Below are 22,977 nucleotides of genomic sequence, written 5' to 3' on the forward strand. Positions count from 1 at the left end.
CAGCAGACACAGAAAAAAATTATTTAGAACAGATGGACCTGGGGGTATTAAAGACTTCCCTAAATGAAATATGCATCACTCAAGATTTTCCAGAAATCCACAAAAAATGTATCAAAGAAGACATTAATGATGTATTTTTCACTCAAATTCTAAACATAACAGTATGTTGACTCTTCAGAGAATTATAGCATTTCAGAGAGTTCCAACTCATACAAATGAAACATTGCAGGCTTTGCTACTATCAGGGCATTATTTGACTATTCCATAATAAAGAGACATTTATACCTTTCTACATTTTGTTTATATAATGTTATTGTACAGGCATTTGCCAGTCTTTCCAAATGACTTTGCTAAATTGACAGAGAAAGGCAAAATAAAAAACATTAACCCCTATAGCTACAATTGTGGCCTAAAATATTCACAGTTTTACACATAATAGCAACAACTGCAATAATAATACTCCAGTCCTGCTAGAAAATTGTTGAAAATCAATGCTACAGTATTCACATGTTTTTCTTTTGTTTGCAGTGGAAAAGCACAAAGCTGGTTAAAAATCTCATTACATGGAGACCCCAAAAAGGACTGGACAATATTAGTGGCACCTTTTAGAAGTTGTAAGAAATATCTTGATATCACAAAATTTATATATACAGTATATTGCATTGTGAGGCATATTTATCAAGGGTCGAATTTCAATTCAAAATTCAATTGGGGGAAAATTTATTAGAAAAATTGAAATGTTAATACTCTGAAAAATTTTACCGATCCGCAAACTCGAAACGAATTTGATCTGAATTATACAAAACTCAATTCGAGTTTTTTCTCCAAAAAGTTGTAAGAAATATCTTGATATCACAAAATTACATTCTGCAGTTTTTAAAAGATGGATATTAAATTAAGTGCAAAATCATCACAAAGGGGCATATTTACTTAGGGTCGAATATCGAGGATTAATTAACCCTCGATATTCGACCGTCGAAGTTAGAATATCGAAGTCGAAGGATTTAGCGATATTCGTTTGAACGATCGAACGATTAAATCCTTCGAATCGAAGGATTTTAATCCATCGATCAAACGATTTTCCTTCGATCCCAAATTGGCTAGAAAGCCTATGGGGACCTTCCCCATAGGCTAACATTGATGCTCGGTGGGTTTTAGGTGGCGAAGTAGGTGGTCGAAGTTTTTTTTAAAGAGACAGTACTTTGACTATCGAATGGTCGAATAGTCTAACGTTTTTTTCGTAGTCGAAGGTCGACGTAGCCAATTCGATGGTCGAAGCAGCCAAAAAAATACTTCGAAATTCGAAGTATTTTTTATTCTATTCCTTCACTCGAGCTAAGTAAATGTGCCCCAAAATGTTCTCCTTTATAATTAAATATCAAAGCACAAAGTGTATTTGTGCATATAGATGGGGCATTCCCTTGAAAAGACTATATATATGTATGTCATTCATGCCATCTTCCAGCAGCACAATGACCAAAAGCACACATTAAAAAGTACCCAGCAATAGTTTAGGACAATAGGGACAGTGTCGGACTGGCCCACAGGGATACCAGGAAAAGTCCCGGTGGGACCAGGTGTCATTGAGCCCTCATGCTGCTAAACATTTGTCCTATTTCATGGCCATTCCCTATTTCTATGAGAACAAAGAGGCTAAATAGATGGAAAAATAGAGTATAGTATGTAAAGAAAAGAGACTAGGAGAAAAGAGGTTGAGTGAGGAGAGGAAGAAAAATAGTACAAAGAATGGGCCCCTGGTCTAAGATTAATTAGTGGGCCCCTGTACAAAGGTTTTTGGGTGGGACCCTGGTGTCCCAGTCTGACACTGAATAGAGAGAATACTACCTCCCACAGAGCACAGGTCAGGCCTGGAGGGTTGCCAGCTTTTCTGAAAAAAAACCCCAAAACACTGGCCTTCCGATAAATTTTATCTTTTTACCTATTAATAACATTGGCATCATGCATCATTTTTACCTGCCAAATGTAACAAAATGTCAACAGTTACAGAAGAACAGTAAATGCTTTCTCTAGTTCTGCCTGCATTTCTTGCAGGCCAACCAGCTCCGATCACTAAAAGTCCCGAAGCTTGCTGGGAACCACAGGGTACAACTGGAAAAGACGGATATAGATAAGTCTGGTTTTTGCTCCCAAGCTACAGAGTGGGCCATTAAAGACTAGAATGGATCCTTTGCCAGAGACAGAAAGACTGATAGGAGCAAATAGTATTCTGTATCTACCCCAGTTGAGCTTGGACAGAAGGTGAGGCCTAGGGGTGCAACTACATAGAGAAATCTCATCCTGTTCCCTGCCAAGCTGATAGAGATCCAGGAGGTGACCATGCATCTGTGCTGCAGAGTTGCCTGTGACTTCTGCGAGTCACTGTGCACCCCAGTGAGTGAACCACCAAGAATATATTGTCTTGTGGTTGTGCCTTCTACAGTATGTGGGAACAACTGGCCTTTTTAAGGAGTGGTACTTGGGGGAAGGTAGCACTACCTGAGGTAATAAGAGCTCTTGGGAAAAGACAAATTGCAAGGAACCCCATTTCTAAGAAAGTATGATCCCATTGTAAGGAAGTGTGCAGAGAAAGGGTTACATTATTTCACATAAAACATTAAACAAACAAGTCACTTCAGGCATTTATTTGTGCAAAATCACCACAGCAGTTAAGGAGGTCTCCTCTGATGAAGTGCCCAATGGTGCGAAACGCGTCAGAAGGTAGTGGCTGACATGAGGTATGCGGACAGGGGGGGAAGATACTGCCATATGGTATGAGTTTATTTTTCACAATTTTATAATCAACTGCGGTGGTGATTTTGCACAAATAAATGCCTGAAATGAGTCACTGTGCATATCTGTTTGATTATTTGCTTAGGGCTTTTGGACCTTGGCATGGTGCTCACCCATAGCTAGCATATATCCATGATGTATTGTTTTTCACAACGATTAGACTAAAATAACGTATAATAATTGCAAAGATGTTAACCTTGAGAATAAAAAACCCGCGGCACCTAGCAGCACGTGTACCGTGCCACGGGGGACGTGATGTTACTCGCGGTATGCACTTAGGGTTGCCACCTTCCTATATTCTTGCCATTTTTTCCTATTAATAACATTGGCATCAAGCATAATTTTTACTGGCCAGGTGGCTACCCTATATGCACTTAATTGGAGGTAGACATGCACATGTGCAAACGTTTGTCTGAATTTGCACGCATGTGCTATTGCTTCACTGTAATGTCACTGAATGCTATTGTCAGGGGCGATCCTGGCCCCTCCACAGCCTGAGGCAGCTGCAGTTTACACCCCTCCCCCGTGCGTTTACCTTTTTGCGCCTGAGGGGGTCCACGAGGGCGGCAGAGAGGGCCAGTATGCTTGCGCAAAGAGCCTAACTGTACTCTCTGTGCTAGAAGAGCCGGAAATCCGGCTCTTAAAGTACCAGAAGCAGCATTTTTGCTGCCCCTGGTACCTAGTGGGGCGCTGCCACCTGAGGCGACAGCCTCAACTCGCCTCATTGGCGAAGCGCCCCTGGCTATTGTGCATGTGGACCATGGAATTTAACATGAACCTTGAAAAATTGGGAGAATTCAATAGGGTGATTGGAGACTGGAGGAAGGGGGCTAAAAAATAGGGAGCAATGACAACTCTGTAATTGAGGAGATGGAAGGGAAAAACAACATTTATGGGAACCCAGAACTTGCTCCCACCCAAGAGGGAAACTGATCTGTTATTGGTGGATTTCACACGGATTTTAGTTTTTACAGGTTAGCCATTCCTGAATTTGAATTATCTTAATAATTACACAGAGATATATGACCTTTGGCAATCTATTTACACACCAGTCACCAAAGGCAAATAAATGCCATTCCCTGCCCTGCCTAAATGCAGCCTTCTAAGCAGAAAACTGAACCTAAACATGTCGAATCTCAGAGACAGTACTGAGGTAATTTGTGAAGAGACCGGCAGAAGGGCAGACAAACGAACGCGTACAATAAAACTTTCCACAGTAAAATCAATTTATTAATATGTTTTGCACATGAGCTGCGATAATTAACCACCAAATATTAGTGTGACGCTTTGGTTTTGCTTGGCAGCTCAGGCCTTCCCAAACTAGGTGAGCATTGTCAACGCTCTAATGCCCTTCGGCCCGAGATCTATTTTAGCATCACCATGGATACTTGTAGGTTTGGCGGTGACGGTTGGGAGTGACAGGCCAGCGCTAGGTGGCTGCTTGGTGAGGTGACGTCACGGGGGCGGGATCTTGTGGCGGGAAAGGAGGTTCTGGTGCGCGCTCGCGCGGGCCCAGCAGAAAATGGCGGCGAGTCTGTGTAAGAGCCAGCAATGTTCCATCGAGAGGCGCGGTTTTCGTCAGGAACTTGACTCGTGGCGGCACAAGCTTATTCACTGTGTAGGTAAGCTTCCATTCTTTATAAGCGCGCGGCTGCCGTCTTGTGCCTCGGGTTTCTTGAAATTTAGAAAACGTGAATAAGGAACTGTGGAGTAGAGGCGAGAGGGACAACCCGGAACCGGCATTGACATATTTGTTTTTTTTGTTGGTTCTTGCATAGAGAAAAGTGAAGCTGCAGTTCCTCACAGAGTTTTGCTCGCGTTCCCTGCTAAAGGCTGTGCAGTTCTGTTTAGTGCTTCGGCTGCTTGGAGTGGGTGTGTGTATTGCAGCGCACGAGGGAACCAGCCTGGCCGGCAGAGGAAGAGTTAAGGGGAAGGCGCGCGCGGGGAGGGGGTGGAGTTGCGGAAGGCGCGCGCGGGGAGGGGGTGGGGTTTCGGACGGCACCTGAATGTGAGCGCGGAAGGGGAGTGGCTTCGTGAGCGCGCATTATTTAGCTTCCCCTTGTCAGGATTAACCCTAAAAACCTGTCAGGGGCTACAGTGTTTCATGAGGTTGGAATGCCGGGTGTAAATGTTCTGTATGGTTGCTTCAACCTCATTGACTGCCCTGTCCACGCGGGTGATGAATAAACCTCTCCTTCTGCCCACCGCGCGCTGAAGTTTCGCACCAATGGGAAGAGAGAAGCAAATTATAAAACTATTCGGTCCTGTAGTTCCTCTCGCTTTCCGGCCTAAGCCAATAGCAGCGGTGGATCCGCCTGCCGCCTACTGTTGCTGGGACTTTACGTGGAAATTTGGTGGAGAAACTCCCGCCTCCGCCGCCGCGCCCTCATAGATTTTCGGAGCGCGTGAACAGCCCTTGTGCGCGTGCGTGTTTCTCGCCCAGCGCGCTCCCTTGTACAGCCCCTAGCTTGCTTCTCACACCCACCTCCGTCCCCGGATAAAACCTGTGCTTTTACATGCTGAATGTAGCGGTGTTGCTGGAGAGCCTGTGTCAGTAGTAGTTCCCTATAACACTGACAAGTGCTCCCTGGTAACCATGGAGATAGCATTGTTATTGCTCGGCCGATCTCTTCTGCTTGCCCTGGCTTTTCCTTGTTGGAATTAGGGTTTAAGCTCGTACACTTTGTAATGGCTACTAACACCTTGGCTACTGAGCATCCAAAGGGCTCTCTGGTATTTATACAAGGCGTGAGAATGACTGACAGCTTTGTCATGCATAGGGGCATTACACTTGGCTTGGACCACTGAGCCAGAGAGGGGGGAGGGAACAATGACATACACATTAGGGATGCACCAAATCCGGAATGTTTGGATTCGCACGAATTCTGATCAACCCTGCGAAAGGCTCGCCTCAAATCTGCACCTAGATTTCAGAATGCAAAGAAATTTCTCCAGGGCTCCAGTCACATTTTCACAAGTGACTTTTTAGCTGTTTGACAATACTAATGGCCAAACCCTTAAACATTCAGATGAATGCAGCAGGGCAAGCGGTGGGGTTGAGCCGATTCCTGGCTTCTGTACGTAGATAACAATGACATGTAGATCAGCTGGGGAGGTGGAAGATGAATATTTCACATCCCTGGTAGAATCTGTATGGCAAGGGGCGAAAGTGGAGTTGCTGAGTTTATAGGTAATTGCTTCCAGCAGGCAATTTCCATTTACAGCTCAGGTTCAGAGATCATTTCTAATCAGGGCTGTTTTTTTTTTTTTTTTAGGCTGCTTTCAATTTGCAGCTATGACATTTTTGGGTGTGTTTTAGCTGTTTGCTTAATTAAAGAAACTCAATGCTCTGCTCCTCAACCCCCTCCCTTCTTTCTGCAAACACTTTTTTTTTGTGTGTCAGTTGAATGGAGGGTTGGGAGGGGATGAGGCTGAGAGAGAGGTGTGTGTGGTGATGGTGGGGGGGTTGAGGGGCCTTGGGCCTAGCTCAGATCCTTTGCTGATTGCTGTCCTTCCCGATGAAGCCTTCCTCACACACCGTGATCAACGATCACTCTAGCTACGGAGGATCAGTCAGATCGAGGAATGAAATCTCCTTTTGGTGGCAGCAGATTGCTGGGGGATGGGTGAGGGACGGTGAAAACTCCCCTGTTACAGTATGTTTTTTTTTTTTGTCTTCTCTCTAAGGTCCTGTTTCCCTTCCCTCTACCCTCTACTGAATCTATATGCTCGGAAAGATTAAAAGGCTGAACTTGCATGTATTATACATAAATATATAAGGCCCCTTCAGAAAAAGAAAAGTAAGTTGTTAGGTTTTGTTTTTAAGAGCACAAATATCTCTAGCCCCTCCTCGCTAATTGGACTATTGTTAAAAGGCAACTGCTTATTTTCTAATGTTTGCTTGGGCTAGAGTGTCTTTCAATATTGTGTATTGTTAGTCATGTTCTAGTTTCATTTTAAGTTCAGGTATTCTTGCCCACAAGTCACTTCCTTCAGAAACACTATTCTTCTGCCAAAACCCAGCATGACAGAATTTTAGCAGACCCCATTATGCAAATTGTGCTTTCTGGTATTCGCTCAGATGTAATTTCATGCACTGATAACACGTCTTTGTCCTCCCTGGAATCAGAGACTGGACATGTATAATGTTTAATATTTTTAGGGTTGGGCAGGCAAATCTGATGACTGAAATGTTAGGTTAATATTTTCTAGGGTTTTCTTAGATCGCAGTGGAATGCAAATGACAATTCTTAAAATGTCTATTTGGGAGATGTAGAATCATGTAACAGCAGGTGTAAAAATGCCATCTTTTTCTCAATTATTTGTGGCTTTAACTGTCATTTCTAAATATGTTTTACTTTTGCTCACTGTTATTATGTTGGATTAGTCAGGAGGACAACTTGTATTGTAATGAATATAGATGCAAATATTTATTTGTGTGTATATATATATATATATATATATATATATATATATATATATATATATATATATATATATATATATATATATATATATATACTCCCCCCCCCCCATGAAAATAGTGGGCAGTCTGCTGACCCATTGAGGAATTGCTAACTCTACTTATAAAATAGTTAAAATGTTTGTCAAATTCTCTCATTTAAGCATTACAGGGCCATGCATTAAAATCAGAAATGAATAAGTTGCCATTATCTGGGTTATTGTTTTTTTTGTATAAAAATAAAGTTGTAAAAAAAATGCTTCAAAGTCCAGAATTCACACACACAAAAATTTTTTTGTTTTGTTTCCAAATTAGAATTTTCAAGATCTATTAGACGCAGAAAACTCTATGTAAAACATGTGGCATCTAAAAGCTGGCAAATTCATGTAGAAGTCACTGGGAAATGTATTTTCAATGTTGTGGTGTTTTTTTTTTTTTTTTTTTCAATTTGAGTTTTGGAGACCAATTTGAAATTTGTCAGACTGAAAATAAAGGTTACAATGTGATTTGCCTGCCTTGCAGTTCGTATTTCATGTTTAGAAGCAATTACATTTCTATGTTTTAGAGGCTTTTCTTAACATTTGAGAGTTTGTATCTTTTCCGAATTTGAAAAAAATAACAAATTTGAATGTTGCCAACTATGCCTCTGTATTCAGCAGAAACAAAACTTGTCATGTGACATCAAAGCGGTTCACACATGATGCACTGATTTTGTTTTTCTCAAATTTGAGTGCAAAATTAGGATGCGGTTTATTCTTCAGGCGAATATAAAAGTTATGGATTTCATACATCCCTGCTTTTTTTTTGTATGTGAGCTATGAATAATGTTTGCCCCTGGTAGTCACCTTTTTGGCAGTTAAACCATTCTATTCTAACTAGGTTGTTCTCTATATATTATGAACGCATATTTATAAAGCATCCACATTCCACAGAGCCGTACAGTAAATGGGTGTGTACATTAAACATACAGATTACATACACGAAACCGGCTACACAGATTATGCAAATTAAACCCTGCATATTTATTTTTGAGAAAATTAGGTCATGGTTTTAACTATATTCTATTTTTTTTTAAGTGTATATGATTGTTCCTTTATACTCTTGACATCCAGCATCTCTTCCAATTGCCCCATTAGCCCCACATGCATATTCAATCTCTCCAACTATTTTTGTTTTTTAATTTCTTTAAATTGATTAAAAAGCCTTACAGTGCAAACCCTATGTAGTTTGTCACAATAACATTTTGTTACACTTGTACTTTGAGACTGACGTTTTGTAATGACAACCCCCTGTTTTTTGTCTTCATGACAGTATGACACTCCCCTCACTGATTTATCATATAAATGTTTTGAGTTCATTCCTGGTATGAATTTGTACAGAATATTAGAATTAACAGTTTTTTTTTTTTTTTTTTTGATAAAGCGTATGTATTATGGCTTTTATACATACAGGTATGGGATCCTTTATGGGAAACCTCTTATCCAGAAAGTTCTGAATTATGGAATGGCCGCCTCCCTTAGATTTAATTTTATCCAAATCTGCATTTTTTAAAGTTATTGCCTTTTTTTCTCTGTAATAAGAACGTACCTTGTACTTTATCCAAATTTAAGGTGGCCATACACGGGCCGATAAAAGCTGCCGACAGACCGTGTTGGCAGCTTATTGGCCCGTGTATGGGGGCCCCCGACGGGCTTCCCCGATCGAGATCTGGCCGAAAGTCGGCCAGATCTCGATCGGATGGGACGAAAAATCCCGTTGGATCGCGGCCGCATCTATCCAACCGCCCGTTTAGGCATCGTTAGGATCCGATCGTTGGGCCCTAGGGCCCACGATCGGATCAGCCCGATATTGCCCACCTCAAGGTGGGCATATCGGAGGGAGATCCGCTCGATTGGCGACATTGCCAAACGAGCGGATCTCTGTGTATGGGCACCTTAAGATATAATTAATCCTTATGGTAAGAAAAAACAGCCTACTGGGTTTATTTAATGTTTACATGGCTTTTTTTAAGGCATGGAGATCCAAATTACAGAAATATCAGTTATCCGGGTCCCAAGCATTCTGCATAACCGTTCCTATACCTGTACACTGTAAATCACAAGTTTCTGTCATATAGTTTTACAAATGTGTATTTATGAAAACAATACAGACTAAAACATAATTGTAGTTAAGAGGGTAACAATGTACAAACATTAAAAGTAGATAAGTATTAAAACAAATGTCTCAAATAGGACTCAACCCAGTTCCGTGATCAGTAGATATTGGCATATGTTGACGTTATCCTAGTGACTTGGTGACTCCCGAAGGGCTCAGTCTGTAGTGAACTTTTGTCTTGAGAAATCGTTGGCACAAAATGTTGTTTCCATAATAAGCGGATTGTTTCGCAGGACTTCTGTGTCGTACCATGTATTGTTATGGAGGGAGTGTAATATTAAATATCGGGTAGCTCTAGGAAGGTGGGTAATGTATATGGACCCGTTTGAGAAAAATGTAGCCCTGTTTTGTTCCTTATTGTCTCTAGCCTGTCCGTATAAAAAATCTAGTGTCAATCTTGTTTGACTAGATCTAGAAATGGTGGATCTGGAGTGAACCAGAGCTGTAAAATAGTTTTGCGAGCAGCTGCAGCTAGGCGTTCTGCTAGTATTCTTTCCGGTTATGTAATTTGGGTAGGGTGAAGTAATTTACTAAAAAGGGCCTAATCGATAGACAGTCGTAACGATTTCAAATTTAAGTGGATGCAGAAAGTTTGGATTTTGAGGCAGGTCCATAGACAATGCTCCAAGTTCGCATTCAGAGGGAAGCAGCATAGGCAGTTGCTAGTAGGAAGATTTCCCATTTTATAACTACTATAGTTCATATAAACAAGTTGCTGTGTAGCAATGGCGGAAATGGCATAAGTTAAATAGTGGATAACGGATAATACCATTATGTTCTACAGAGCTTATATTCTCTGTGCTGTGTAACATGAGTCTTTTCTCCTTTGAATGGCTGCCCCCATTGCTACACAGCAGCTTATTTATATAAACAATAGTAGTGTTTCTGAAGCAAACACATCAGTTTTACCAGGGTAGGGCAACACTGCATTATATTTTTATTTTTGATGTTACTGTTCCTTTAAGGGGGCTGGTTTTATGCAAAATGGGAATTTAGAAAATAGTGGTTTGGGGAGGATAGAAGAATCTGTTGCTAGTAAGTTATTAATGTTTCTAAGACCTTGTTGCTGCCAGGCATATACAGTGGGGTTGTAAAAGCCACTTGGGAAAGCAGAGTTACCTATGCAGACTCAATTAAAGGGGTTTCATTTAAATTTGTGTCAAACCAAATTCACATTTGCAAAATATATAGGGGAAAGAACCATTTTTAATAGATGTATTCAGGAAAAAAGCTTAGTTTGAGGTTTTCCCATGTCTCAAGTTCTCCAGTTAGATGAGTATTTACATATATATACACACACACACACACATACCAAGGGGGTTATTTATCATTCGGAATTTTCACCCGAAAACTGGAGTATTGCACAAAATTCAGCTCACACCAAAAAATCATTGGGAATTCTCCCATTGACTTATATGCAACCTCGACAAGTCTGAGATGCCGGATTTTCAGATTTCGACTTTGGAGTTTAGTAAATAAGCCCCCAAGTGTCCATTTGATATTATTTCGTTATAAGGGAAGCAAAATGTCCCATACACCTAGTGATTGGCCTGGTGTATGGATATTGTCACACCTTTTTGTGAATTATTTTAAATCTTAATTTTGTTCACATTAATTTAATAAAAATGACTAAAGTCACAGTACTTAAACTTGGTAGAAGGTTTTGTGTGTGACACATAAAAAAATATCTGTTCAACTAAAGATTTTGGAAGATGTTCGAATTTTGGTATTTTATAGACTGATGAGACATATTGCAATTAGATTTCATTTTTGTTGTTTTTCAATTATTGAGCATTTTTTAGAGCTTCAGTTTGGAGTTTCAGCAGGTATCCAATTGCTTGGGTCCAGTTCATCGTAGCAACCAGGAATTGGCACAGGAATGGCATCTGTTATCTGGAAGCCCATTATACAGAAAGTTCCGAATTACAGAAAGGCCGATAGACTCCATTTTATCCAAATAATCCACATTTTTAAAAATTATTTCTCTTTTCTTTGTAATAAAAAAACAGTACCTTGTACTTGATCTAAACTAAGATTTAATTAATCCTTATTGAAAACAGAACCAGCCCATTGGGTTTATTTAATGTTTTCATGATTTTCTGTTAGTTTTAAGGTATGCAGATCCAAATTAGAGAAAGTTTGGTTTACCGGAAACCCCAGGTCCCAGGCATTCTGGATAATAGGTCTTATGCCTGTATATAATAAGTGACTGGAATATGACTAGGGGAGGGCCTGAATAGAAAGATAAGTAATAACCAGTGACCGTAACAAAACTAGTTGCACAGAGCAATTATTGTTTGGCTCTTTAGAAACCTAAAAAGTTCATGTTCATCTTGTGTGGATGACTTTTTCAGCTTTATCAACTGTAAAGAGTGTAATGTCTTTAGGATGTGGCCTTTACACTTAAATACAATTTATATGATGCATTTTGAATCCTCGATTTTCCGCCCCTAATTTGCAAATTTTGCATATGCAAACTAGGATTCAGTTCGGCCGCGTAGAAGAATTCGGCCAAATCCGAATCCTGCTAAAAAAAAGGGCGAATCCTGAACCAAATCCCGGATTCGGTGCATCCCTACTTTTACATATTCTCCATAGGGAAAGCATAAATATATTGGTAGCGGGAAAGCCAGGTAATAATTCTGTGGTGCTCAGCCTGCCACAAATACCCCACTTTAAAGTGCCAAACCTTGTTATTCGCATGAAAATTCAGGGCCCACAGATGTCCTGAGTATTATCGTTTTTTAACAGGAGAAAAAAATAAAACACATTTGTAAGAATAAGCATGCACAACGGTTTAATGGATTTTGAATAAAAATTTACTGTTCCCCTTTAAGCCAATTTAAGATTAAAGTACTCTAGGAATCAAGCACACAAATCAGTTTTTCTTAGAAGCATGGTACTTTACTATGTTAATGGATAGGTTTAAGCAGTATACTGTGTACTCTATGACCTAGATTTGGCAAGGCCGCTACACACTGCCCTTACATTAGATGCACCACCAATCACAATGCTTGATTAGATGGCCACAGGATATGTAAAACAATTCTCTACAGCTTTTATTTCCAATAAAAAAATTACAAATGACTAATAGGCATTTTAAAAAAGATCATGAGTTATATGTTGATGTAAAATCCAGGAATAGCACCCAATGCTAAGCACCAGCGACAGGTATATTTTTTTTGTGTCTGCTTTAGGGGTAATTGTCAAAATGACAAAACATTATAATCCCCACTGGCAATGCTTAATGAATCTGCAGTTTGGAACTTTTGGACGTTTCAGTTGCAAAGTGTAGTGGGCAAGGATTTGTGTAATTTTCTTTTTTTCCATATTCTGATATCCTAAAAGATGGAGATTCTAAATAGTTTTTTTTTAATTTGAACTCCACTGTGTTCTTCATATTTCAGGATATGGGATGCTGTATTACTTGCATAATAATAATTATGGTTTAAAGGGATACTGTCATGAGAACATGTTTTTAAAAAAAAAAAAAAAAAAAGCATGTTAATAGTGCTGCTCCAGCAGAATTCTGCACTGAAATCCATTTGTTAAAAGAGCAAACGGAATTTGTTATATTCAATTTTGAAATCTGACATGGGGTTAGACATTGTCAATTTCCCAGCTGCCCCAGTCATGTGACTTGTGCTCTGAAAAACTTAAATCACTCTTTACTGCTGTACTGCAAGTTGGAGTGATATCAACCCCTCCCTTTTCCCCCCAGCAGCCTAACAACAGAACAACGGGAAGGTAACAAGATAGCAGCTCCCTAACACAAGATAACAGCTCCCTGGAAGATCTAAGAACAGCACTCAATAGTAAAACCCAAGTCCCACTGAGACACATTCAGTTACATTAAGTAGGAGAAATAACAGCCTGCCAGAAAGTAGTTCCATCCTCAAGTGCAGGCACAAGTCACATGACTGGGGCAGCTGGGAAACTGACAATATGTCTAGCTCCATGTCAGATTTCAAAATAGAATTTAAAAAAATCTGTTTGCTCTTTTGATAAATGGATTTCAGTGCAGAATTCCCATGACAGTATCCCTTTAAATGGACAGTAACCTAATTTTTTAATATTGGTGAAATTAATAGAGCTTGTGCTAAACATTACATTTTTTTTCTTTTAATTATGAAATATCTGATTTTGGAAAATTAATTTTTCATATTTTACCACCGGAAGGCATCGGTGAATTAATCCCTCCCTTTTCCCAGCTATAGTCTATTTTATTATAAGATAATTATAAGATAAAAAGCAGCTCATTATACTGAGGCTTCTCATTGGGCTGTTGGTTTGTCTTTACTCATTGTTATGTATCAGAACTAAAATATGAAAAAATTTACACTTTCACATTTTCCAAAATCAGATATTTCATAATTAAAAGGAAAAAAAAAATGTTTAAAAAAAAAAAAATTACTTTTTTTTGTAACCCAAAAATGTGAGTTTGACCAAAAAAACCCCTCAAATTCGAATTTTTGTTAAAAACACAACTCGAATCTTAATAAATAACCCCCCTAATGTCAGCAATTTTAGATGTCACAGGATGAAAGTTATTGTCTGTTTGGATAAAGTGTGACATTGGTGGTTCTACAGCACACATTCACTTCGAACATCACTGAGCAGGATTTTGAAGTGTTTGTAACTCTGCATTTAATTATCAGTAACATAAATTTTATTTAAAAAAAAAAAAGCCACAAAGACAAATTGAACTTTTAAATCGCTAAGTCTTTATTAAGAAATAACTTACAGAAACCCGCTTGTGCTCCTCTTCAGAAAAGGCGACCCGCCTGATACATCATGTGCTGCTCGATTTCTCCTCCCTGGCTATCTCCTATAAGGAATGCAGGCAAGAGAAATCCAGCACCGCACAATGGATTGACGAATCGCCTTTTCTGAAGAGGAGTGCAAGCGGAGTAAATGCCTAGTAAAATGACAGACTGAGTGATGGCAAGTCATTGTAATAACCATCGTTGATTTTAAAAAAAATGATTGGGACTGAATTTTTTTTTCTTTTGGAATTACCTTTTGGCTCTAACGAGTGTGATTCTTGTACTCCACCCTATAGGAATATTGCATTGCTTAAGACCAGCATGTATAACGTTCCTGTACTCTCTATAATCAGACACAGTGCATTTTGTTCCTTAAGGTAACTGTCGCTCTCTTTGAGAAAAATCAATTCAATCACTGTAGTTATGTCACATCCCTCTGCATTTTGAGGAAACCATTTCTTATGTAATCACACCAGCCCTCATTGAGCGTTTTATCTTGACTGATTTTCCCCAGAAAAATCACTGACCCAATGCCCTATAAAAACAGTACTTTTACTTTGTTTATTGTTGCTTGTAATTTTATTTTGGTATCATATTTTCTTCTACTGCAGAAATAGAATTTCCTGTGTCACTTTTAGGAGCATGTTTTTGCATTCCTGCAAGGTTTATGTGAAGTCTTAACAATTTTATGCAACACAATTTGTGTTGTATAGAAAGTTTGAAAAATATCTTCTGAATTTTGTCGTGTATAATTTTGTCTCATACCGAATTGTGTAGATGCACATTAAGTTATGTTGTACTGTGTAATGTTTTTTTTTTTAATTATTTTTTTAATTTTTTTTTTTTTAGGTTTTGAGAGCATTTTAGAAGGGCTGTTTGGACCTGGGTTATTGAACGATATCAGCATATATAAAGGTATTTCTTGATTTTTACCACACTTACATTTCATATAGTTATACAGTTTACAACTGTTATTCAGTGTGTAACATGCATGCTTCTATTAACTGCTTTTTGTAACCTTCGTTACATAAATCATATGCTTTGTAAATGCAGTCCTTTCCGGAATCGCCGAGGGGAGAGGTAGTAACTCTGAAAAAAACCTTGATTTTTAATTAAAAGAATAGTAACACCAAAAGAGTTTTAAAGTAATGAAAATATCATGTAGTGTTGCCCTGCACTGGTAAAAATTATGTGTTTTGCTTCAAAAACACTACTATTGTTCATATAAACAAGCCTCTGTTTAGCAATGGGGGAAATTGAAAAAAGGCTATATGGCACAGGTTAAATAGTAGATAACACCATTATGTTCAATGGAGCTTATCTGCTGTGTAACCTGAGCCTTTTCCTTTGAATGGCTGCCTCCATTGCTACACAGCAGCTTATTTATATAAACAATCGTAGTGTTTCTGAAGCAAACGCAGCAGTTTTACCAGTGCAGGGCAACAATGCATTTATATTTTTATTACTTTTAAACACTTATTTTTTGTTACTGTTCCTTTAAAGTGTTAGGAGGAAAGAAAACTCTGGTACTGAATGGGATCTGTTATCCACAGATGGCTTTCAAATACAGAAAATACATTTTGCAAGAAAAAAGGGTTTTGTTTATAGGTGCACAATCAAAACAAATCAACAATTTACTATGAAACCCTCTGTGTAAACTAGGGATGCCCCGAATCCACTATATGGGATTTTGCCAAATCCCCAAATCCTTCATGAAAGGTTCGGCCGAATACCAAACCAAATCCTAATTTACATGTGAAAATAAGGAAGGGTAAAAGTCGAAAAAACATTCTTTACTTCTTTATTTTGTGATCAAAAGTTTTGTGATTTCCCTTCCCACTCCTATATTGCATATGCAAATTGGGATCTGGGTTCGGTTTGGTCAGACACGAGGATTGGTCGAATCCTGCTGAAAAAGGTCGAATCCTGAACCGAATCCTGGATTCGGTGCATCCCTAGATATGCTAGCCCAAGCATTTCAGATAATCTACACTCTGTATTTAATCTAGTATACCATACCATAGCTGTCCCATCCCTTCCCAAAATGTATTTTGATTCAGGATAGTAAGTAAAGTAAATTTAATGGGGTTATTCACCTTCGAACGCTATTTTCAGTTGTTTTTGGGTAGTTCAAACAGTAATGTCAGAAAATTTTAATTTTCTAATTTTTTTGGGTCAAAACTCTCAAATTCGAATTGAAAATAATCCAAACGCAATTTGAATTTGAAAATCGCGATTTCTCAAACCTTGACCCTTGGAACAATTCGAATTTGACTATTCGCCACCTAAAACCTGCCTAGTTCATGTACAAGCCAATGGGAGAGGTCCAGTGACCCATTTGAAGATGTTAAAGGGGTTGTTCACCTTCCAAACACTTTTTTCAGTTGTTTTCAGATTGTTCCCCTGAAATAAATCTTTATTTCAATCACTTTCCATTGTTTATTTTTTACTGTTTTTCCAAAATCTCAAGTTTAAACTTGAATGTTCGTGTCTCTGGTGTTTGTCTGGCAGCTCTGTAATTCTGGTGCAGACTCTGAACTGCTACAAATTTGCAACATTGAGTTGATCCATTTCTCAGCAGCATCTCTGGAGTATTAGCAACCATTGTATCAATTCCAACAGCTGCCTTTAATGAAAATCAGAGATTCTGCTCAGCAGGGACAAAGATAAGAAATATATCAACTCAATCTAGAACAGTTTTTAGGGTCAGCGACCCCCCTACTCAGAGTTGTTTTAGAAGGCAAAAATTGACGCTTCTTCAATATTTGAAAAACGGTCACACATTAGAGAATAGAAAGTAATAGGAAAAAGTTATTTCTGGTGATCTATCTGAAAACGACTAGTTGTTTGAAGGTGAGCAACCACTTTAATAGCCTTCCTGACATTCGAGTTTTTCCAGAGAGAAAAATCGATTCAAGTTTAGTCAAATTAGATTTGTTTTTGTGTCTGTAATATTCGTATGAGTTTTAGATATTTTTTAGATTTGTGGAAAGGCCACCTAGGTCCGGGCCTAGGGCAGCAGGATTTTAGGGGGGCAGCAGGCTGCCTTACCACACCCACACCCAGGGGATGTGCTGGAGATACAATCATTTTTTAATTTTCCCGTGCACCAGTCCCCATTGCTCCAGTCCAGATGATTAAAATTTGCACGAATAAAAGGGAGTGAACATGGGCGACCAACAGCAGTGGGCCTAGGGGCGCCCACTATGTAAATCCGGTCCTGTTTGTTTGATTAAATAACCTCCCAATCGAATTTCAAGTATATTAGAATTGATTAGAGTTAAAAAAAAAAAAATTCACATGATTTGAAATTCGACCTTTGATGAATGGGCCTCCACATCTGACAACCTCATGGCTGCCCTCTTAAAGGAAAACTATACCCCCCAAACAATGTAGGTCTCTATAAAAAGATATTGCATAAAACAGCTCATATGTAAAATCCTGCTTCATGTAAATAAACCATTTTCATAATAATATACTTTTCTAGTAGTATGTGCCATTGGGTAATCATAAATAGAAAATTGCAAAAATAAGGGCCGCCCCCTGGGATCGTAGGATTCACTGTACTCACAAACATACCAACAAACCATACATGTTAGGTCACATGACAGAGTTGTGTCTTTTGCTTCCTCACTTCTTCCTGTTACAGTTAGTTGTAGTATTTCTGGTCAGGTGATCTCTGAGGCAGCACACAGACCATCACGAAATGGTGGTTCAAGGCAAGAGATGTAAAAGGGCAATAATTAATTAAATATATATTCTAGTTTGGTAAGATTCTTTAATATGCCACTTAATATGATATGAACTATCTGTTGCTTAAGTGTTCATTTTGGGGGTATAGTTTTCCTTTAACGGTATACATGGCTATTTAATAGTAGTAGTACTGGGGTACAATTGGCCATACACAGGGCGACAATTGGTCTTAGCTAATAGCACAGACTCTTCATCCTGCTGACAAGCTGCAATGGCAGATTAAATATTATTTTTGTTGTATCAAACATGAGCTAATCCCAAAACTGACAAACACTTGAACAATCAAGCAGTATAAATCTCCCAAACTAGATATATAGATATATAGATATATATATCTATATATATGGCCCGTTTTAATTGTATCAAACTATCACCACTCTGACAGTCATCAGCCAATAGCACCGAACCAGTCAGACTTTCAGAATGTGTTTTTGGACAAGGCAAAGTGATATAGTCTTCATTTCAATAACATTCTGTAAAAATCATGCATATGTCAGCATCTCCTAATGTGGCTGTAGTCATGGGGCATTTTGTTTGGGGACTTGTTGGGGCAAGTCCGCTATAAGCCTCACACAATAATTGCCTGTTTTTGTGCCTATTTTTGTTATTTCTGTTCCTATTATGCTTTTTCTGTTTTGCTGCAAAAAATGTTACATGCACCTAAGTTTCACATAAAGTGTATTCTATGTAGGAATAGTTTTTTTTAAAATCTATCTGGAATTCCACTTAAAAAGTGCTGAAAGCATCCACAACCTGCATAATGGAAATGTCGTTTTATACCGTCCCATTGAGTAGTTGCTTGCAATTTACATGTAATGCATTTTTAAGGGAAAGATTGAGAATAAAATGAAATCTCCCTTGTTGATTGCAAGCAACTTTAGAAAGATGAATGAGGATGTCTTTGTGACCAGTTTCATCTTTAGACACTTCTAGGAGGGTCATATGGTTTTCTTTCACACTGTGTCCAGTTTTTTTCATTAGGCCTGGACTAAGGGCAGGAAGTCTTGCAGCTGAAAAGTATAATAATCCTACAACATGCTTGCTTGTTGATCCCCCCCCCCTCCTTTTTTTATAACTAACAATTAATTCTGTAAAAGAACTGGCTGTGAACAAACCAGTCAGTTGCGCTGAAAGTATTTTGCCCATATGTTTTTGATGTGGGAACCTGTTATCCAGGGAACCTGTACAATTGCCTTATACTTGATCCTAACGAAGATATAATTAATGCAACAATACTAATAATTGGGGTAATCCAAAGTCAGTCAAAATTAACGGGAAATGTGCCGGTTCCCAAAGCACACTTCACAAGTATTTAAAAAAAAAAGTTTGATGTTACGTGCGTCAAAAATAAGCTCCTGCTTTGAGGCCACTGGGAGCAACATCCAGGGGGTTGGGGAGCAACATGTTGCTCACGAGCTACTGGCTGGGGATCAATGGTCTATAGGTATGTCCCTGTCACATTTTAACAGAGAAATCTTAACTGTATTCTATATGAGGTATTTAGGTATTTTACTAACATTATATGTATCTAAACAAGATGGAGGCTATGAGACACACACACACACACCCACAACAACCCCCCCCCCCAGAAGGAGGCTCTTGATGTTTCGGCTAGCACTGTAGCCTTTCACTTACATCACTATACGAGTTGTGCAGCATCCAGACAGAGAGATATATATATATATATATATATATATATATAAGGTATTATGTATGCAGCTTATGAACAAATGCAACTGGACCCTTGAAATGTATATGTATAATGGTGTTGTGTTTAATTGAGATAAAGGGAGGTGGGAGGAGCTATATCAGCTTTAAATATCGACCGCCACGAGGGTGGCACAATGAGTAAGTGCCGGAGGGTACGAAACGCATAAGGTGCACAAGCAATGGGGTCAGTGTGCTGAAATGTTTTTAATATACATTTTTTAATCAATTGGAATTTTTATAATTCTGAGTTACGGGATTTTTTTGAAAAATACTTGATATAATTAATCCTAACAGTCCTATTGGGTTGAATTAATGATTAAATTTAGTAGGCAATGTTTGCAGATTCAAGTTGCAGAAAGACCCTTTTTCCGGAAAACCCCAGGTCACTAACATCCAGGTCCCATAACTGTATCTCTTTGGGTTGGTATGTTATAGGGGATATTGAACAAAGTTTCAGATTAAGTGACAGGCAGTATTGCATTTCGTTCCTATCAGGCTGTCTTAATTATTATTTATTGTATAGGTTTTAAAGGCTGATAAATGTACATAGTGGCTGTTTGTGAAGTGATACATTGTCAGCCCCCCCCCCCCCAAAAAAAACAGTCTGTGATCATCATGTTGATAGCACATCTTTTTGTAAGTAAGACCATTCTTGTGTCCTTTGCTTGGTGCTGATCATGGTGTGCACCATTGCCCTTAGTGTTCTGCAGTGCTCCGCTATGATTGCAGCTATTTTGTTGAGGATACATTATAACTTTCCTAATTTCCTCCACTCTTATTGCTAGCACATTTTTTTGATTCTCTGCGTTGCAATTGTCTTCCTTATTGCTTAGCTCTTCTTTGAAATAAGTAACACCAAAATATATTACAACTTTGTATTCTTCTAACTGCAGTGTTAAGCTGGCCATACACAGGTCTAAAAAAAGCAAAAATTGTACAGGTATGGGATCCGGAAACCCCGTTATCCAGAGAGTCCAGAGTTATGGACAAGCTGTCTCATAGACTCCATTTTATCCAAATAATCCAATGATTTACTTTTCCTCTGTAATAATAAAACAGTACTTTTTACTTGATCCCAGTTAAGATATAATTAATCCTTATTGGATGCAAAACCAGCCTATTTGGTGTATTTAATGTTTGCATGATTTTCTAGTAGACTTGAGGAATGAACATCCAAATGACAGAAACGCATTATCCAGAAAAACCCAGGTCCCAAGCATTCTAGATAACAGATCCCAGTTTTGTGCAGCAAGTTTGTGTTCAAATAGGGCAGAGATCCAGTTTTTTGCTGGCCAGATTAGTGGATCACTATGGGGGTTAATTTACTAAACTCCAAATGCAAAATCATGAAAAAGTTTTTTTTTTTTTTTTTTTTAATAAAATCTGACTTTTGAAAAATCATGAATTTTCTGAATTTATTAAACACCCAGGATGGAAAAGTCCGAATCTGAAAATCCGGTTGCAGTCAATGGGAGAAGTCCCAATGATTTTTTGATGTGCGATGGGTTTCGGGTAATACCCAGAAGTTTTTTGTGTGAAAATTACGGAAAAATCGTGAAAATTGGATGAAAATTTAGTGAAAATCGTGATTTATTTTTTCCCCCGCAAAGCAAATTTTCGGGAAAATGTAATAAGCTTGAAAAACCCGAGCGGATTTGATCGGCGTTTGTATCAGAAAATATTGTGATAAATTTGGACTTTGATAAATAACCCCCTATGTGTATGTTTTACCAGCAATTCTCTGTGGGACCTGTTATCCAGAATGCTCCGGATAACACATCTTTCCGTAATTTGGGTCATCATGCCTTAAATCTACTAGAAATTCATGTAAACATTAAATAAACCCAATAGGCTGGTTTTGCTTCCATTAAGGATTAATTATATCTTAGTTGGGATCAAGTACAAGGTACTGTTTTATTATTACAGAGAAAAAGGAAATCATTTTTAAAAATTTGGATTATTTGGATAAAATTAAGTCTATGGGAGACCATTCCGTAATTCGGAGCCTCCTGGATATCGGATTTCTGGATAAGGGATCCTATACCTGTACTAGTAAAAATTGTTGATACGCTGTAGGGAACATTTAAATATGAGATTTATACCCCCCACCCAAATACTGGTAAGATTCTTTTTGTAAGTGTTTTTTGAGAGGGAAAGCTTTGGGGCAAGACTCTTAACTACGGGTGGTGGCACACGTTGAGATTAGTTGGCCACAATAAATCTGCTCCACTGTAGGCAACTAAATCTTCTGCAAATGCTTTTCCACTAACAATAATGTAAATCACCAGTGGGAAAACATAATGCTTCACTTTCCGGAAGTTGCACCAAGTTGCCTAGCAAGACAAGTGAACACAGCACAGCTGAGAACAAACAGGCAGTGACATTATTATATATTATATGATGTATTTAATTGGGCTGTCTGCCTACAAAAAAGTAGATATAAATATGTAATTTATTTTAATTCAGTGATTTTAAAATTATTGGTAAACAAACAGCTGAGTGAAAGGAGTTTTGTGAAAAGCGCGTTGCTAGGCAATCCTTTTCTTCTTAACACAACGTGAAACCTGAAAATTGTCACTTTGCCTGTCAAAGGAATAGGTGCTACGTTGTGAGCAAGCAAAGGGTTACACCTTATTGCAGTTAAAAAGAATTCTAGTAGGCATCCCGTGTCCTTGTGGACCTTGAGCAAATTAAAGGAACAGTAACACCAAAAAAATCAAAGTGTACCAAAGTAATTAAAATCTAATGTACTGTTGCTTTGCACTGGTATAATGTTGTGTTTGCTTCAGAACTATAGTTTATACACTGCTGTGTACAATGGGGGAAGCCATTCAAAGCTGAAAAAAAGAGAAAAGGCACAGGTTACACAGTAGTATCAAATGGAATTCCTCAGGACCGATTTGTTATATACTGTGTATCCTGTGCCTTTTCTCCTTTTTCAGCTTTGAATGGCTGCCCCCATGGCTAAACGGCAGATTGTTTATATAAACTATAGTAGAGTTTCTGAAGCAAACACACCAGTTGTACCAGTGCAGGGCAGTAGTACATTATATTGTCGTGTCTTTAAAACAATTTAATTTTTTGGTGTTACTGCTCCTAACCCTTTATTAAGCTTAATTGTTTCCCATTTGTTTTGTTTTTTCCCCCCTTGGTTTCTGTAAAGCTGTTACTGGCTGAACGTTCACCTTTATGCTTACATAGGACTCCTCCGTTCTGCACAATAATATTTTAATCATAAAATATATTTAGTATAAGTCTGTAGATACGTTCTAAAGGTTACCAGCCATTTAGGAATTGTTTAATAGGATAAAAATGAAGATTGTTCATTTGAAAAACTGAAAT

At 38.4% G+C, this 22,977-nt stretch overlaps 1 protein-coding gene across 3 annotated transcripts in view; it reads left to right on the top strand.

The window, feature by feature from the left end:
• Nucleotides 1-4,116: 4,116 nt before the first annotated feature.
• Nucleotides 4,117-22,977, top strand: part of lcor.L (ligand dependent nuclear receptor corepressor L homeolog) — a 55,361-nt gene continuing 36,500 nt past the window's right edge. The window contains exons 1-2 of one of the 3 annotated variants that reach the window (XM_018225257.2): nt 4,117-4,412; nt 15,022-15,087. In XM_018225257.2, coding sequence (XP_018080746.1) covers nt 4,313-4,412; nt 15,022-15,087 — 166 coding nt within the window. In that variant the 5' untranslated portion in view covers nt 4,117-4,312. Of the gene's footprint in view, nt 4,413-6,540; nt 6,591-15,021; nt 15,088-22,977 lie in introns of those variants that run through there. The other 2 variants (XM_018225254.2, XM_018225256.2) reach the window with 2 other exon arrangements.

This window comes from Xenopus laevis, chromosome 7L (assembly GCF_017654675.1).
Source record: "Xenopus laevis strain J_2021 chromosome 7L, Xenopus_laevis_v10.1, whole genome shotgun sequence".
NCBI classification, from domain to species: domain Eukaryota; kingdom Metazoa; phylum Chordata; class Amphibia; order Anura; family Pipidae; genus Xenopus; species Xenopus laevis.